Here is a 19,107-nt window from a genome sequence, read left to right as displayed (position 1 = left end):
TTTACGACAGTGGTGTACCACTCCAAAACTGTTGGGGCACCAAATTGCAAATAAACCAAATCTTGCATATTGTTTCTTTGAGTTTAGAGATGTTATCAAGTCCCATTATTCTGTTTTGTGATCACAGTTACAGTGATCAACTGCTTATATTATTTGAAAAGCTTTGGACAGACTCAATTCTCTGCAAATGCTGTCTAGATAATTCACAGTAATCAAGTAGTGCACTTACAGTGTTTATTTTGGAACTTTTCAAATATGACGAAGTAATTTAAGACTATGGTAATGCAGTGCCCCAAGGATGACGTATTTCTGTAGGCCAACGCAGGAAGTTAGCTTTGCCCTGTATTCTGATAAAAAAAAGTATATGGGATTTTTCCATTGGATTTTCAATCATTGCACAAAATAAGCTCTGTGGTGAACAAATGTTTATGATACTTACAGGTTTTGTTCTGCGAGATACTCAGAACAAATGAACACCACTTTCAGCATTTTTAAAGCCAAAATGTAATTGCCAAAAGTAAAAAGTTAACGTTAGGCCATAAACGAACTACACTCCAGTCGTCTCGCCACCACTACAAGGCTGTAAGGCTGTGTTAGGCATGGCTTGGTTTGGTTTGACAATGTTCTGAAGTCTTATTTAGCATAAAAGCTTCAAAGTTTGCGAGTTGGGTATTTACTAACGTATTTTATGTTGTACAACAAAACGTGAAAGTCTCTTCAGCATTTGTTAACAACAGACATTATTCCGGGCATCTCACCAAAAACCCATTTAAAACAAACCCACTGACTTTGGGACAAAGGAAGTGGAGATGCTGAAATGCTAATTCATTTCCTGGTTTTAGGACTAATTACTGGGGTTCTCTATTTTCTTTCTTTTTCAAAAAGCCTTACTCCCATGATTCTTTGCCTTGCAGTAATTCTTCTGCTTCCAGCTGGCTACCTGAAGCTGGTTCTGCATGCAGATTGAAATTATGAGCGGAAAAAAAGAAGTCATTTTCTCTATGAAAAACTTAGTCTCATTGAAACTTGTGGCTGCTTGTAATGGTTGCGAGAGATGGAGACAGAAAATGCATGCGTATGGGGACAGCACTTGTGAATTAAGCTGGCCCTGTGGATTAATAATGCCTGGTCACATAACCTCCATAATGAAAAAGCTGTAACACATTCTGAAACCATCAATAAAATTCAGTAAATGTAATAATCATACAAATGTCAGTTAATTGGTTATCTACATGAGGAGTATAGAAAAAGGGCAATAAAATCAGTTATAAGAATAATCTGTTTATGATGTTCAATTTGACCCACATAGACGTGATGAGGTTTACACTGTACTTTACCTCCCTTTGACTGATGGTTTTTTGACCTGTGCACTTTTACTGATGTGGGCACACACACACCACGACCACAAACACACTGTCACTAAAAGTCACACACACATTCATCCTGTCATTCATTTTTCTTACGTTTTTTTACAGTGTACCTTCAAAGGGAGTGAACCTGCTGCAGCCCTGTGGGTGCTCCACAGACTCTCACCCCCTGGGTGTCATTAATGTATTTTTAATGCTGCTGCTGCCAGTGACTTTTCCCCTTTTCCATTTCCCCACTATGGCTCAACTGGTTTGTGGTTTATTCTGTGAGAGAGGCCATTAGACACACCTTGGTCAGCATTTTCTCTCACGAAACGGGTTCGGCAGAAGGACAGGAGCTGACGGGATGGGTCTATATGAGGGACAACCTCTTGCACTGAGTGAACCACATAACACTGCTGAAGGGAAAAGTTTCACGTGGTGCTTTGCTGAAATGGAAGATCTGTTTGAGAAAAGAGCAAAGAGGGAAAGAGGAGAAAAATATGATTTCTTGAGCCACAGGAGCTTGTTACTTTAGCTCTCTGTGTTCTTTGTGGGTTTAATTTGATTTATTTGTTAAGTGTGGTTTCTGTGTGAACTTCCTCTGAACAGTGTCAGATTTGTGTGTTTGTGTGTGTTTAAATCTGCCTGTGTGTCCCTGTGTGACTTGTTTGTTGGTGTATCTGTCAATTTGCAGCACACACACACTAATGCAGTTCACTTGGACACATGGGAAACTAATTTGAAACCCAGACTTTTAGAATCTGAGTGACATGCAGTGTAGAGATTTTAGTTATTTCAAATATACTGTGTAGGGCTGCACAATTAATCGAATATAAATCACACTTAAGATTTTGGCTTCCCATTATTAAATGATCTTCGATATAAACAATTAAAATGCGTCCTGCATTGGTAGAAATAGTAGCTTGGCATGGATCATCATCCAGTGTTTTGAAATATTTTGGATTTAGGCCCAGTGATGCTAAGCATGTAAATCATATGCAAGGAGTGCATTAGACTTGTATCTGTGCTGCAACCAACACGACTAAGTTGTTTAACCACCTGAAAAACCCCATAAAAACCCCGTCACGATGAATGCATTAAGGCCAAGGAGAATAACTTGGAGAATGTTACCTCACTGAATCTCAGTTTTTAACCAGCATCAACTCATACAACCATTACAGTGTTGCAGCATTGTGCTTCACCATATCCATCCAGCTCTCAAAGACAGACTGAAATAAGTGCATTTGGCCAAATGTATGTGTCCAATAAACAGTTATATTTACTGTTTTTTGCAACTAGGAAAGGCACTGAACTAATCTGAAAAAAAAACATATTTTAAATCATATTTGATGCAAATATTTATTGATCAGCAGTACAACATGACATTAAAAGCAGTTCAGTTCTCTGTTTATTTAAGTTTTGTTACAGAGTATAATTTCAATTGTATTTTTGTTTCTAGGAGATGCACCATGGAAAAGGACCAGGTTTCTTTTGATGCACAGATTTATACATCAGAGGAATGTGGCACAACATGGAAGTGAAAACAGTGCCTTGTTTATTTAAATGTGAAAGTGCAATGACAAATGTCTGTGGCGAATATCATTGAGTAATAATAACCCATAACCGTGATCTAAATATTGCTCCAAATAATTGTGATTATTTTTTATGTGCCAACCAGGAGTGGCACGCATTGTATCGTGCACAATATAATGATAATAAAGGCTTTCTATTTCTATAATGTTGGCCATAATTGTGCTGCCTTACATGAAAATATGTTCTGTGTGGAACAGTTACTCCTCCCCCACCGTCCTCTTTGTGTCCACAGCAGATTCATATGGTAGCCAGGCGACTTATATAAACATATAGTGTGTATAGGAAGAGTACACACTGCAGTACATTATTGTGCTGTTGATGCTTGTGGCAGATTATGTCAGCTCCAGTATTATGGAGCCTTTGTTGGGTTAATTTGTCTCGCAGAGGGGCAAGAGTGAGGTGACAACAGTGAGTTGCTGTTATTACAGCAACATGATAGACATCAAGCCAGCCCCACATATTCTGACCTCCAGGCTCGGATGAGCCATCCTGCCTGTCTGTTTAAAGGGACAGTTTTAATTTTAAGATCAATATTAGTGAGATATACTCGCCTTTGGGTTGGGTTTTTAAGCTATGGGGATGAACATTTTTCAGCTTCCATGACAAGTCTCTTCTATTTCTTGTTGTTCTCATGAGCATAAATGTGTCCTCTATAAAAAGAACTGCAGCTTTGGATGAATCGCTGTTGTTTTCCAGTATTTGGATCATACAAATATTGCTTTTGCATCAAAAAGTCTTAGACAAATTTGAGTCTATGCTCAGATTTAATGAACTCAGCTCACTTGATTACATGAGTGTTCATAAATAATGCAAGAAATATAATTAAACTAGAGATCACTCAAGATGCAATACAGCAGTTCACGTCTGAAAAAAAATGTGGGCCAGGAGTGTAGGGTGGAGGGGCCTTTCATACTTTCTGCCCCCCTACTCCCAGCTCATTTGTTCAAACTGCATCCATCTTTGAACTCGGCCTTCATTGTGATCTCAACTCCACACCTGTAAAGTTTCGTGACGGCGTTTCACAGACAATCAAAGTACCTTAAACAACTTGTATGGCAGTTGCCGCCATCGTATGTGTCTCCAGGACCACATTTTGCCATGATGACACACACACACACACACACACAGTCTCACACGGTGAAAGCAATACCAGTCATTGTGACATTGCCACTGCTGGTTAAAAGAATTAAGTTAAATGTAGGACATTTATAAAACTGAAATCTCGCACATGCCACCAGATAAACTTCATATTGTTTCCATGCTTGACTCATAATAAGTTACTGTTTCATTTCTCTGAGCCACTGTGTGTGTTTCCTCTCCGCCTTCCAGACATCATAGTGCTGATAGCGTCTGTGGCGGTGGTGTCAGCAGGTAGCCAGGGAAACATCTTTGCCACCTCGGTCCTGCGGAGCTTGCGTTTCCTGCAGATCCTACGCATGGTGAGAATGGATCGAAGAGGAGGCACCTGGAAGCTGCTAGGCTCTGTGGTCTACGCACACAGCAAGGTGGGCTGGCACTGATAAATGGTCAATTTGCTCACACACACACTCACACACGCACGCACGCACGCACACACATACACACATGTTGTTGCTGTTGTTTGTTGTAGAACAAGGCCTCTGGTACTGAAAAAAAGTTGTAGCGTTTTAAACCTTGAACTATTAGACTTAGAGTTGGTGTTGAAATAAACACAGCTTTTACACCTTGACTTATTCTTTTCAGGCATTTACTTTCTTTCTTTTTTATGTCAACTAACTCTCACCTCTCTGTGCTCCACTGCGATCAGCCCACACAAAACCTCTTTTTACTTCTCTCTCAGATTGTTATGACACCCATGGACACAGAAGCCAGGACAGGTCATTGTTGCTGACATAGTTTTTCTTTTTTTTGCTGCACATTCATACTGAAAAGGGTTAATGAAAGGGTCAAGTACTGTAAGACTGTGTTGGGAGGATAAGCTTTGTAAAGGATTGTCTGAAATGCTTTTCGAGCCACTGCAGATGCTTCGTGAAAGTTTCTCACCAGGTTTTTTTTTTTATCTTGTTCTTAGTCGAGAAAAATACAATCTGAAACAGCTAATTGTGCAGCCAGAAATCAAAGAAGATCAGGCACAGCGGAGTCAGCTTGAATAATTAGTTCATATAAAGTACAAATACAAAAGGCCACAGCTGCTAGTTGAATGCAGCCATGTAGAGAGTTTTGGCTTTGATATATATGTCCCTGAGAAATTATGTCCTCCTATACAATGGAATAAAAAGAATTTCATTTGTGGTCTGCATACAACAACAGTTTACAAAGGGTTTGCGTTTGGGTTTCTATGCAAAGCTCTAACCCTGCACTGTAAAAGCAAAAGGGCCACACAGTCCCTGCATGTTACAAAACAATCTGCAGTGATTGATGTAGATTTAAAACTTTATCACCTCCTCATTCTATTACACAGAACATTTTGTCCTTAAGCTTCATAGAAAAGCCGATTTAGGTTGATCAGCTGTGAATGTTCATATGCCAAAGTGATTGTGCTTTCACACAATACTCATTTTATGAGTGACTTTTGACCCCTGTCTGTAGGAACTGGTGACGGCCTGGTACATTGGCTTCTTGGTTCTCATCTTCTCTTCGTTCCTCGTCTACCTTGTGGAGAACAAGTTCAACAAGGAGTTTGCTACTTATGCTGATGCTTTGTGGTGGGGCACGGTGAGTTTGGAAGAATATTTCTCGCTCTGCTTGTGAGGATTTAGTGAAATGAAAGTGGGAAGGATGATTTCAACAGCTGCCAGACAAATTTTCACTCCACCTCCACTATCTATGCTGCTCTACAAAGGCTAGTCACAGTAACTACGCTAACACTAGCATTGAAGAAAAATAGCTTTTTTGACTGTCGCAATGCACTTAATAAATAGGTATTCATAAAGTAATATTTATGCCTAAAAACCATGACCGGTGAATCAGCCTATGACCCCAAAATTGCACTAAAATTGTTGTTACTGCACTATGGTAATACAAAGGCAAGGTGTATATCATGATCATTTTCAGTATGAGGAAAACTGTTTTCATTTCTTAATCGATTCAGTTTGTATTTGTTTCATTTATAGATGTCACATTTTAAGCAACCCAGAAATATTAAGTCATTGTAATAATTACTTCATATAGTTTGACTTTAGGTCAAGATTGCTTGAAATCATTGTCATCATGTTCATCACAAATCTCTCTATTGTCATAGTAACAATATCAGTAGTTTTCTCATTGTAATTGTCCTTATTCTCACGTTCACCATCTGTTTTTAAACACCTGTTACAGTTTTCCCAGGCCCAGTAGAATTACCAAACTTTGGGAACTCAAGTCAGAGCACAATAACTACATTAGCTGCAGTTTGCAGTTTAGTTCAAAATTGTATTTACTGTGATTTTTGCAGTCTACTCTGTTTTCTGTAGAACAGAACAAGTTGAAATAGGACATTTTCTTACAAGTTAGAACAGACATCCAAAGATTGATTTTTAATTTATTTTCATGAAGTCTGGTTTATGTTGCAGTTTGTCACTTTTACCTTTTCACATAAATGCGACCTGCATCGGAGGGTGATATTTTCTCCTCTTTGGTTTCTTGTTGCCTTTTGAACGTTGACAGCTCCTCCATAAACATTAGCTCTGCACGGCTCCATTAACCACCATTTTCATACCGGCTTAAAAAAGTCATAATGATGCCAAATGGCTGCAGCTGCCTTTGTCATGCAAGGGAAGCAGAGCCTGAATGAAAGATAATCCAGACTGACCTGTCTGCCAAACAGAGCGATAGATAGATGGATGGATATACAGTATGTGCAGAGAAACAGATAAAACAAACAGAGAACAGGAGGCAGTGCCACATTCAGTCCACAGCCGGGTTTATTTGCTCCTGTCATTACATAATGATTACACTGCATTAATGCTCCTTTCAGCCAAACACATGTAAAAAGCTCCCTTCAGTGGTCGTATTTGGATGTGCTAAGTGCCATCACTATGACTCATCATCACAATTACCTTTATTTTGTCTTTTATTAAAAACATAATTCATTAGCTCCCCTTCTTAAGTCCTCTTTTTGATTCAATGCAGTCAGTTAAAGGTATAACCTTTTCAGAACAGCCCCTCAGTGTCTCTGCAGAGTAATCTTATAGATTTAAGTTGGCCTGCACTCTTTAAGATGACAAGAAACCAAATAATGTGTTTCAGAAATCATTTTTGAAGGCAGAATAAACATTCAGCCTCAGAAATGTGTTGTTGTTCTTGATACCAAGGCCATACAGACTCACAGCACCAAAGTCTGATCACTCACACTGCCTGAAGGCATCATTTCAAATTATGCGTCTGTGTGGCAAACTCAAGCAGTATGACAGTAAACGACAGTAAAATTACACATGGATTTATTTTTTATTGTCATAGTTAAGTCATTTTGTCTTTGGTTATCTGTTGGCAACTCAGTCAGTGATACTTTACATAGCTTCTGCTGGGCAGAGGATTGTGGGTCAGAATAGCCAGAAAAGCATGTAATAGGACATACTAATATGTTACTGCATTTGACATACTATGTGTTGGGTCACACACCAGCAAAAGGCATTTTTGATAACCTGAAAACCCAGAAGTATGTCATATTTATTGATAGTAACTGATCTATACAACACTGATAAACAGTTTCTTAACATTAATTAGTTATAGCTTATGTAGCCTGAATAAAGGTTGTGTAATTAGACAATGTTTCCAAAAAGCAGCATGTGCTCCAAGAAATAACCTCTTGTCAAGTCACCTGTTGTAGTGAAACTTGTTTTGATCAAAGAAATAGTTTTCTGAGCTGGTCTCATGGCTGATCTTATACAGTGGTTTGTGTTGTATGTTTTATATATATATATATATATATATATATATATATATATATATATATCATCCGTACGGATACGGATGGAGCCTGAATGTGAGCATTATTTAGGACCTAATAATAAGTCATTTGTTTTCACAGATTACGCTGACGACCATTGGTTATGGGGACAAGACACCAAAGACGTGGACAGGACGGATGCTGTCTGCAGGGTTTGCCCTCCTGGGCATCTCCTTCTTTGCCTTGCCAGCTGTAAGTCTTTATTCTTCAAGGAAAAACTTTCTTTTTTCCTCTCTTCACTCTCTTCAGAGTTTTCGGTGCTTTTCTGACAGATCAGCTTGTGAAGATTTAATTGGCTGCAACCAACTTATTTACACAGCAAGTGGTGTCACTTGATTTATTATTATTTTTGCCTAATAGATGATTGCAGGCCTTTGAGATTCACCTAAAAGGAAAATCTTCTCTAAAGAAGTAACATTTAATTGATTGAAATTAGGACAATATTCAATTTTTTCTTTCTCTTTGTATGTGAGGGGCCTTTGATATGAGGATTGAAGCAACTCAGTTTAATTTGTGTAACTCTGACTTTGATTAAAGTTATTGTGCGATATTGTTAATTGGTTTGGTGCAATACAAAATCTTTATTTGATCGTGAAGCCAAATGTTACTGTTTAATTTTCTGGTTTATCAGTGAAGTGTTTGAACCACAATGCAGATTGAACTCTCTAGTAGTGACAAATAGAGCGATAATTGGCTCATTTGAACGGGTTTGTGTCATATCCTGTACTGGTGTTGGTATAGGAAATGTCTGTGTCGTCACTGCGTTGCTTTTTTACTAAAACTAGAATAATCTGGTCAAGGCATCATCTCTTCCCTCTTTCTGTGTAGCCCCACTACACGCAAACAGAAATTGGCTCCCATTCATTGTGTATTGTAGGCAACTTATTAGCTGCACAAAGTATGTATATACCTGCAATGAGGACAAACTGGCGGTGCAATGGGAGGGCATGACTATTTGAAAAATTCAAACGGTGCTCACGTCAAGACAGCCACTCAAGCTGAGGCCAGCAGGGCCGGGCAGACGCAGGTTTATGTAAATTGGTTGCGTGTAGTGGGGCTGTACTGTTTTTCTCTTTGCTGTTCTGGTACTGATGAAGTTAGATCCAGTAATCAAAGGGTTTCCCACACATTCATTTATTTGTGGCAGCCCGACATGATTAACCCTTTGAAACCTGCATTGACATCACTCTTCAAATGCTGCTTTCAAATGCCTTTAAACCTTTAAAGCCTGAGAAAATTGGTTTTTACTTCCTTTTTCAAAAACATTGGGAAAAAGGCAGTGTGTAATGAGAAATGTTCCACGATATTGCAAGACAGTGTTTGCAATCAGTCAGTTAGTGTAGAAAAAAATGTATTTATAATAATCATAACATTTTATGTTTTTGGAGCTTGGCCATTCATTAGGACTGGTGGAATATATATATATATACAGTCATGGAAAAAATTATTAGACCACCCTTGTTTTCTTCAATTTCTTGTTAATTTTAATGCCTGGCTCAACTAAAGGTACATTTGTTTGGACAATTATAATGATAACAACAAAAATAGCTCATGAGAGTTTAATTTAAGAACTAAGAACTATTCATTTTCCATGGTTTTCTTGATAATAACCAAAATTACTTAAATTCTTACATCAATAGCTATGGCATTGTACCGCCAAAAACACTACTTTTAAGCATTCCATGTTTTCTTTTCTGTTTGCTTTAAACACATGATACACACAAGAGTTAATACTTGATTGCATAACCATTGTTTTTGATGACTGCAGCCATGCGTCTTGGCATGCTCTCCACCAGCTTCTGACATTGTTCTGCTGTCACAGCAGCCCATTCCTGTTGGACAAATTCAAACAAATTTTCTTTGTTTTTGGGCTTGTGGTTCTCCATTTTGAGTTTGATGATTTTCCACAGGTTTTCAATTGGATTAAGATCTGGTGATTGAGCAGGCCAAGGCATGGTGCGAATGTTGTGGTTCTCCATCCAGGCTTTAACTGACCTTGCCGTGTGGCAAGGGGCATTGTCTTGTTGGAAAATCCAGTCATTCGAGGCAGGAAAGAGTTTTCCAGCTGATGGAAGAAGACTGTTTTCAAGGGTAGTCCTGTACATGACCTGGTTCATTCGGCCTTCACACAATTGCATTTGCCCTGTTCCACTCAGACTGAAACAACCCCAGATCATGACTGATCCACCCCATGTTTTACTGTAGGGGCAAGACAGTCTGGGTTGTAAGCTTCTCCAGGCTTCCTCCTAACCAGTAAGTTGGCTGGAGTGGGCATCAATTCAAAATTGGATTCATCACTGAAGAGAACCTTAGCCCAATCATCAACAGTCCAATCCTTGTGGTCTCGAGCAAAGAGTAACCGGGCCTTCCTCTGCCTTTCATTGATGAAGGGCTTCTTGCGTGCTCTGTGTGACTTCAAACCAGCTTCAACAAGTCGGTTTCGAACTGTCCTTGCCGAACAAGTCACATTTCTCGACAGTGCCCACTCATTTTTAAGGTCCCTGGAGGTCTGACAACGATTCCTGACACAGGAACGGATGAGTGCACGGTCATCTCGTGGGGTAGAAAGACGTTTCCTGCCACGGCCAGGTAGCAATTTGGTAGTGCCATGTTCAGCTTGTTTTTTTTTTGTTGTAATGAACGGCTGTCTTGGAGATCTTCAGTTTTTTCGCTACCTGTCTCTCACTCATGCCAATTTCCAGCAGTGCCAAGATGGCTGCCTTTGTGGCTTCACATAATTCTTTTGTTTTAGGCATTATGTGAGAGCTGACAACTTCTGAGTTGTGCTACGGCTTGAATGTAAGCAGGAAACCACTCTAGGCCTTTGCATGTGCAGTGCTGCTTGTGACATGAAATGGCCTCTTATATACCCTGGGAATCAATTAAGCTTAAGAATGTCAAATAGGACATAAAGTATTATGTGACCAGCTGCATTTTTTGTTGTGTTCATTGTATTATACGTTTAGTGGTACCAGATATTAGAATGAACAAGAAATTGAAGAAAACAAGGGTGGTCTAATAATTTTTCCATGACTGTATATATATATATATATACATACATACTCTTGGGTTATTGTTGGCATTGTTGGCAGGCACAGTGAAAGTTAAACTCAGATGTACAGCGCTGGGTCTTAAAGTTTGCTTTCACTCACCTCTGCTGCAGCTGCTCCTCTCATCTATTGATCCGATCTGATCAGCTCTGATTGGATTGCCAAATCAACCCCTCAAAGTTTAGAGAGGGGGAACAGAATATTACAAGAATGACTCGAAGGGAAACACAAATTGAATTTATTACATCGGCTATCAGATTTTGGATAGTAAAAAACAAAAAATAGGAAAATCAGTATGTGGCCCTTTTTTGAGAAGCTTAGTGATACTTAAGAGTCTTTGCTGTACTCATACATACAGTATTTAATCCTATTAATATCATACCAGGGTATTCTGGGTTCAGGCTTTGCCCTGAAGGTCCAGGAGCAGCACAGACAGAAGCACTTTGAGAAGAGGAGAAATCCAGCCGCCTACCTCATCCAGGTAAAGCAGAGAGCTCGCTCTCTTTCTGTTTCTCAGACACACATTACTTTTTATTTTGAAATGTTGCTGTTGTTCAAAACAATACACCTCAGCATCAGCTGAAGGCCTGTACAATATAATGTGTTTAAATGGTTTCATGATTCTTCAGCTTGTCTTTTTTTCTCCAAAACTGAACTGATATTACCCAGTAAAAAGCACTTAGCATGTCGCGTCACTCTGTCCAGCCCTGTGCCCCCCCAGAGTTTTTCTTTTGCCCCCTCCAAACTCTCATGTGTCCAAACCCAGAAACACCCGTTTTGCAAACCCATCCCCCTCTCATCTGCTTCACACATTTCCTTCTTTTCCAGCCTGATCTTCACACACACCTTCCGTTTCTATCCAGACTTTTAGCGGAGCGGACCTCTTGTTTTTCTTCAAAAGCTTCCTCTTCTTCTTCTGCTCTCTCACCTACTTTCCTCCCACGTGCTTCTCCATTTTCTTCCTCTTTTGCTCCCCCCTCCCACCTGTCTCTCCCATCTTATGCTCCCATCTCCCTCCACCTCCCCTCATCTTCTTTTCCTCGTCATCCCGTCTGTCCCCATGTTGTACCAGGCTGCGTGGCGTTATTACTCCACCGACAGCACCAGGCCCTACCTGGATGCCACTTGGCGGCACTATGAGAGCCTCCTGCCTTCCCACAGGCATGTATCCATGCCTGACCTCCGCCCAGCCACAAAACACACCTGTTTTTTGGTTTTCACTAATTAGCTTTTTTATTTGTTTTTTTATTCTCCTCTCTCTTTCTCTTCCTTCTGACTCCCTCCTCTGCCTTGTTTTTGTTATATATCCTTTCTTTAATCCTTCCCATTTATTTTTTTATTTATTTCGGGATGGGGTGGGTCTCTTCTTTGTATTTTTTCTCCCTCCTGGTTTTGTGTATTCTGCATGCAGTGTGTTTGGCGTAGTTATGCGGCTGATGAGAACTCGGTTTCCATTGCTACCTGGAAGCCTCATTTGAAGGCGTTACATACCTGCAGCCCTACAAAGTAGGTACAACTATGGCAGCTGGTGTCTGTATTCGGTGTCTGTGCCACTCAAGCCATCTTTTCCTTAACTTCAATTCTGTTCATTTGAAGTTTTAAAAAGATTCAGCACTTTTTCTCCTGCTCTGTCTTATTGTTTAATGTGTCTGCGTTGCTCTCTTTATTGAACATTCAGTATAAATGCATTGATTTTATACATTTCTTTTTCTTAAAGAGAAATTGGTTCACGGCCATCAAAAACACTGATAATTTCCAGGCTCCGTTAATTTTCAGCTTGCTTGAATAAACAGAAAAATGCTGACTTCAAATATATCTCTAAACAACCCTAATTTTTGCTGCTATTATATAACTGAGCATTTGACCCCTTTGCAGAATTCACACTGAGTCAGACTCTCTGTATATGTCTAAAGTCAGTTGAGTGCTCAGTGGGCCAGGCATTATCACTGATGTCACTTTGAGGGTCTGAGGCAGCAATTTTAGCATTATCTCTGTATCTGTTTATGACGGCAATTGTGGCCTCAATGAGCCGATGAAGCTTTTTTTTTTTAAATTTGCAGCACTCTTATATTGCATATATTTCAGTTTGTCAGTGGCTTTGGAAGTTGGCACATCTATATACAGTGACAAAGGCTTGGGCAGTATGTTATATTTAATAACTTTCTTTAATTTCATCAAAGTATATAGTGTAGGAGGATGGCGCTAACCACTAACCCCCAGAAGACTGATGAGGCCTATCTGCCTTGTTAACTCATCATAAAACACACTTTATTCAAACTTAACAGAAACAAAATAAACTCCCCCACACCATTTTGATTACTCTTGCTAGTGATTTAGTTCGTAAGTCTATTGTTCCAACAATCACCAGCTCTGGTTTGGTTGAAATAAGTCATTAATTCAACGAGTTAGATTTAAAATAAAACCATTGCTATAATTCCCCAAGATCTCGCTCTGCAGTTGCTGGACGCGGGCTGTTCACAGTCTTGTTACTTCTCCCTCCACCACTAGGTGTCACTGTGTAGAGACTGGAGACTGAGCTCTGGTCATGCAGTATGTTTAATAGAAAGAGTGCCTGTATTTATGACGGTATTGAAAAACATACCTTCGGGATTTCTAAATACCCTGGTATTCTGTAATTACGCCCAAGCCTGTTTCCTACTACAAACAATCGAATATGTGCATGCAGCACAGGGATATAAAACTTGTTGCCATTATGTCTTGATATGGATTTATCTATTGCTAATACAGCAACTTGCTAAAAACCAGTAAAGTTACCATTTCTCATTTTTCTCATCCTCACATTTCCTTAACTTTTTTAACTAAATGCCCCACTTTAATCATCTGTCAGCACTCGCTTGCTGTGCCTTCGAGGACACTCCTCACATAAGAAAAGCAGATTTTTGGGTCAGCGGTAAGAGTTAGGTCATGGTTGGGATGAGGTTTGAGTACTGCAAATACCATCTGCATCTGAAGGGCTCTGACTCAGCTTAGAAGTAGTAGTGGTAGTTGTTTATTCCACACATATAAAAAAAAAACAAAAAACACAAAATTACAAAATAGTGGTCAGACATAAAAATACATTACAAAAGAAAACATGAAAAAATGTAAACAAGACATCATGGTTTGATTCACATATCCGAAAAGGAGTGGGAAGAAGTACTTACTTATTTAATCCCACCCCTTATCCATAACTCAATAATAGTCAATTATTTAGCTTCCACATCAATATAAAACTATACAATAATTAATTCTCTAGACTTATTCTAATATATTATCTTAACTACCCATTATCTTTATATTACAAGATATAAATTAATTTCAAAATATTAATCTTATCATTTAAACCTTATCCAAAAATATAAAAATGAATTGCTGACATATTAATCTTATCAAAATAATGTCAGATTCTCTCTTATTCACTGCTGTGAGGAACATTGAACTCAGAATTAGAATCTATTTATTAGATGATCATTCTGCTCCTCAGATGTTACTGGATCAGGGATTTTTTTCTGCGAGATCAGGTCCAACAGGTTATCTTCTCAATGTCGGCACACTACTAAATAGAACAAAGATACTCAAATTGCTTTGCCTGGGGCCAGTTTTGCAAAATGACAGGAGGCTAGGGGCCAATTAACCTTTTGTAACCTGAATAAACATCAGTTCTCTTGTGCTGCATTCAGGCGCCTTTCACAAGAATTTAAACTTTGAAACCTGAGCAAATTGGTTTAATTTCTTACCAAAAACATTCTAAAAAAAGTCAATAAGCAGCTTTGCAAGAGGTGTCCTGCAAATTACAAAAAAATTAATAAAAGGTGACAAAAAAAGACCTAAAAATTTGCTGAAAATCATCAGAAAATATCAATTAACAAAGGAAAAATATCAAGAGAAGTAGTTTTATAGTAGTTTTTTTGTATAAATGATTAATATATATTTAAAATAAGGTTATTTATTATTAGGTTTCTTGTTATTATTATTATTATTAATATTAGGTTAATTGATAGAGGTATATTTAATGCCGCCAAAAGTGGCATACATAAACATGCCTGAGTGTATTGTTGCGCACTTTTACAATGTTCTTATTTTTGTTAAAACAAAGTTGGGGTATTTTCCAAACATTGTTTTCCTAATTTGTTCAATTAACGCCACAAAAAGCAATTATTCATGTTGATCATCCAATCAAGCATTCATTCTTTTTTGTTTTATACCCTGTGTGTGCGGGCAAGTCAGTATGACCTCCCTCAGAAACCCGTCTGCGGAGCCTGGAAATATTGGGAAAACCATCTGTGAGACACTTATCTTGTAGTTATGCAGTCAGAATGAACTTTACGTAAAAAAGACACTGCTTAAAATCATTAAGTGGAAAGTCCTTCTGTCACTCAGTCACTATCATCTCTTGGTGCTTCCTTAGTTTGCCTGGATATTCTGCATTGACTTGCATGTGTGTAGTGCTATATTTTCCTTTGACTTCTTATAATTGATCGATGTGTTACTACCTTTAAATCCTCTGTAACAGTCGTTGACAAAGCTCTAACTGCAAAAATCTTCCTATCATGCCAATTTAGTCGACCATACCAGTGTGTTTGCATGTTTTACGTCCTTAATTAAGAATCATCTATAGATCAAAATTTAGCCCACCTCTTCTGATTTTTGCACAATAAATTCCTTCAGTTTCAGGCATCCATTGATTTCCATTAATTTCTGAAGTGTTAAATTCAAACAACAATTTAAATGTTAAGTCTATATTATTTGTTAAAAAAATGCTTAAAACATACAAAAGCACATATGGTCTTTTAAGCACAATTGATACTGATGCATTATGAAAAGATCCTTTCTAATATATTTTTTACTCTTTTCTGTCGACTTCAGGAAGGAGCAGGGAGAGTCGACCACAAGGTTTGTAACTGCTGCTTCACTGTTATGTTGTAGCTTCATCATTCAAGGGTCATACTGGGTATCAAACCGATATTTTTGGGACTGACTAAAAAACTGAGAGATCAAACAGCTATCTTTAAATTGCTGGACAGTTCCTGAATAACATTTTTTGTTTATCTGTTTTTTCAGTATTAGATTTTATTTGAGTAAAGCTCGTATATGGCTGCTTGACACTCATCATTTGAGAAGTTTGGCGTGAAAAGAAAGACATGATTTTGCAGAAACCATGTTTATTGAAAAATCTATCTTAAAATACCACTTTTTTTGGTGACAAGGGGGCAGTGCAAGAAGCTGTAAACACAACATTTACATATTATCGTCTTATAAAATTAGGTTAGTATTGGAGCAACATGAGCATTACAGTAATTAACTTGTGTTTTTGGCACATCTGATTTGCTAAATTTAAGCTGCTGTTTTCACCTGCGAGCACTAATTTTGTCAACCTGCTGATGCAGGGCAGGCAGCACACAGATTGTTTAGCAGAGCTTTTTAACAGTTTTTAGGTTGAGAGCAATCCAAAGCAGTACATTGCACCACACTCCGCATTGTATATTGTACAGTTTTAGAACCAGAATCATTACTTCCATTCACAATATAAAAATGCAGAATAGTCCAGCTTTATAGTAAGGTAGCAATGTATTTTGCTATTTAATTGCTTTTTTTATTTTTTGCAAATGTATCCAGCAAAATCCAGATCCAATAAATTTGTATGTCATTTATCATATTTTATGAACTGCACTGTCTCAGAGAGAGTAAAGAACACAGATTTTAAGGCTACAGATGATGAAACACGAACTTTAACACTAGTGCTGTGTATGACTCTTTTTTTTTAATCTTTCCTTTGGCACTATTGTCTACCTTTCTTTTACATCACTTGTTCTCCTCTCCAAAAAAACACACATACATACACTTGCTGATGCTCTCAAATAATAGCAGTCAAGCAAATGCATATTTTCTCTATTTTTTAAACATCCTCTTACTTTAGATATCTATTATCTCATTAGAAATTGTGTTTTGTGTGAGTCTCTCTTCATATTGCCAAATGTTCTAATGGTGTCCTGATGGTAGTCTTTTAGCTAATGCATTTTTAGAAGCACAAGAGAAGGACAGCGTCCAGGGCAGTGAGGGCTGAGTGATGTAATATGTTGTGTTTGCAGTTATGAAACACTGAGTAAACTGTAAACCACCACGACAAACTGAAGGCAGCCGTACTGTTTTTCCCTTGAGCCCGGTGTCATATATAAACTGCACCACATTGCAGGAGAAGCCAAAAACATGAGAGAAGTCAATAAAATAAATTAGGGAAACTGAAATTGAAAAGAATTGGCTTTGCACGCACACAAGAGCAGAATTCGTCCTACACAATCTTAAGCTTGTCTTCAGTTAGTCCCCACTCTATTTACATCACTGCAGAGCTGGAGAGGACAATTTTAAAGCCACTTTGTGCAGTCCAACTGATCTGCCTCATTTTATTTATGAGCTAGATTTATTAAATACAGGAGTACAGTGATGAAACAGGTGAAGGACAAAAACTGAAATGATAAATTAGAACTGAAGCGCTGCATCTTAATGCCCTCAGTGAACCCACAAGTGTGTCTAAAGGTTACTGGCCTCACAGTGGTGACTCAGGCACTTGTTGCCATGGCCCAGCTGAATTCACACAGTTAAATGGGGGATATCGACGTGAAGTGCGTGAGTCACCAAATTGCAGCCTTTTTCAGATGGTGCTGTGGATGTTCATTTTCCTCTACTAAGCTCAATTGCCTCCGTTCTGCTGCTTGCAAATGTCAGCGGACGTCAATCTGAGCAGCAACAGAAACTCTGCTGTAGTACTTTAAACTTCATAGCATTCATGCATACAGTCTTTATAAAGGATCATTGCATTTACATGTCAGGCACTTAACTGATATTGGGTTATTCACGTTAATGCAACATGAAACAAGAAATTAGTTGTGAAAGGGTCAAAGTAAAAAGGGCAAGGGGAAAATAGGAAATAAGAAGCGCTCTGTTTAACCTTCAAAAAACATGCAGAGGTAAAACCATTTTTTCCTCTGTTTCTGCATCATGTAACACAACAACGTATGTCTATCTCCCCTTGGTTTTTTAGTAAAATTCATAGTAATAAACAGAAGCTACTGAGGAGGCGTACCACTCGGAAACATAGGTACACAGCGTTTCTGCTCCCCTGTTACGTGACATTTTTATTTGGGAATGCTGACTAATTCTTGGTGCATGGGTATCTGTAGGAGGCTGTGCGGCCTCAGAGAGGGCAGAGTAATTAAATATTGCAGGGAGACATCAGTCGCCTTTATAGTAATACACTGTCTGCCTTTGTTTGGTCTTTGCCTGAGCAATGCGCTACTTCTGCCTGTTGTGATTTTGGTTTTAACAACATTTGCTTTCAGAATATTTTTTTCACCAGGTTTCATTCTCAGCTGCAGATCCTGAGAAATAATGGACACTTTTTCTTGACTGTAGAGGGACCCAAATTATTTTACGTCATAGACTACCATATTTTTGTCCTCCACACAGCTCCTGGTGTTACATCACAACCAACATCACACTGTACTCCCCACATCGCAGATACAAACTTTTAACTCTATAGTTATATGGCTGCAGTCATTCACACACATCACTTGCCTCTATATCCATAATCACAGGATAAGTCTGGTGATATTCTATGTTTTTCTAACAAATTCAACAAGAAGACCAAAATCAGCAATGAATTAGTCCTAACAAAATTTATTTAAAAAGATCAGTGAGCCACGCTACTCAGGTTTCCAGCCAAACTTTAGCGCAAATTTAAAAATATTTTTCTGAAAGTACACAAAAGAAAATGCACATTTATGTGTTTTTCCATCTACAACTATGATGCAAATATTGGAATTATTTTTTAAAACCTTTATCTTAGAATTTTCAACAGAGCAAATGCTCAGTAGATTACTTAAACATCTCAGCCACAAATCTTTTACAAATAAAAAAAAAAGTGCTCGGACTCCAGCATTAACAATAAATTGATGTAAATCCTCACTAGAGCATCAAATGTGTATTAATCAGCAGATGTAAGCAGTCCCCTACGAAAGCACTATTTACCCCTGTTTCAGAATCATTTGTGCCCACCACTTTTAGGAACTGACTTAGCCCTTTTTAAAAAAAGAAAACAAAACATATCTTTGACCTATTTTTAAAGGTTTACATCTTTAGCAGGGACCAATGAGCTCTGAAGCAGATGTGTTGAGCACATTGTTGGTTTTGTTCTTCGATATGTTGACAATAA

The 19,107-nt window shown here is 38.3% G+C and overlaps 1 protein-coding gene across 4 annotated transcripts in view; it reads left to right on the top strand.

Annotated features, from left to right (window-relative positions):
- Window positions 1-19,107, top strand: part of kcnq5b (potassium voltage-gated channel, KQT-like subfamily, member 5b) — a 163,501-nt gene that overhangs the window by 108,601 nt on the left and 35,793 nt on the right. For 3 of the 4 annotated variants that reach the window (XM_088072614.1, XM_088072624.1, XM_088072618.1), the window contains exons 4-9: window positions 4,272-4,447; window positions 5,511-5,636; window positions 7,930-8,040; window positions 11,284-11,379; window positions 12,310-12,404; window positions 15,765-15,791. In XM_088072614.1, the coding sequence (XP_087928740.1) occupies window positions 4,272-4,447; window positions 5,511-5,636; window positions 7,930-8,040; window positions 11,284-11,379; window positions 12,310-12,404; window positions 15,765-15,791 (631 nt within the window). Of the gene's footprint in view, window positions 1-4,271; window positions 4,448-5,510; window positions 5,637-7,929; window positions 8,041-11,283; window positions 11,380-12,309; window positions 12,405-15,764; window positions 15,792-17,937; window positions 17,995-19,107 lie in introns of all 4 variants that reach the window. The other variant, XM_088072629.1, reaches the window with a different exon arrangement.

Source organism: Plectropomus leopardus, chromosome 3 (genome assembly GCF_026936395.1).
Source record: "Plectropomus leopardus strain MGB_pleo_1.0 chromosome 3, ASM2693639v1, whole genome shotgun sequence".
Lineage (NCBI taxonomy): Eukaryota > Metazoa > Chordata > Actinopteri > Perciformes > Serranidae > Plectropomus > Plectropomus leopardus.
Note: the sequence above shows the minus strand (reverse complement) of the source record. Positions and strands in the feature narration are given on the sequence as shown.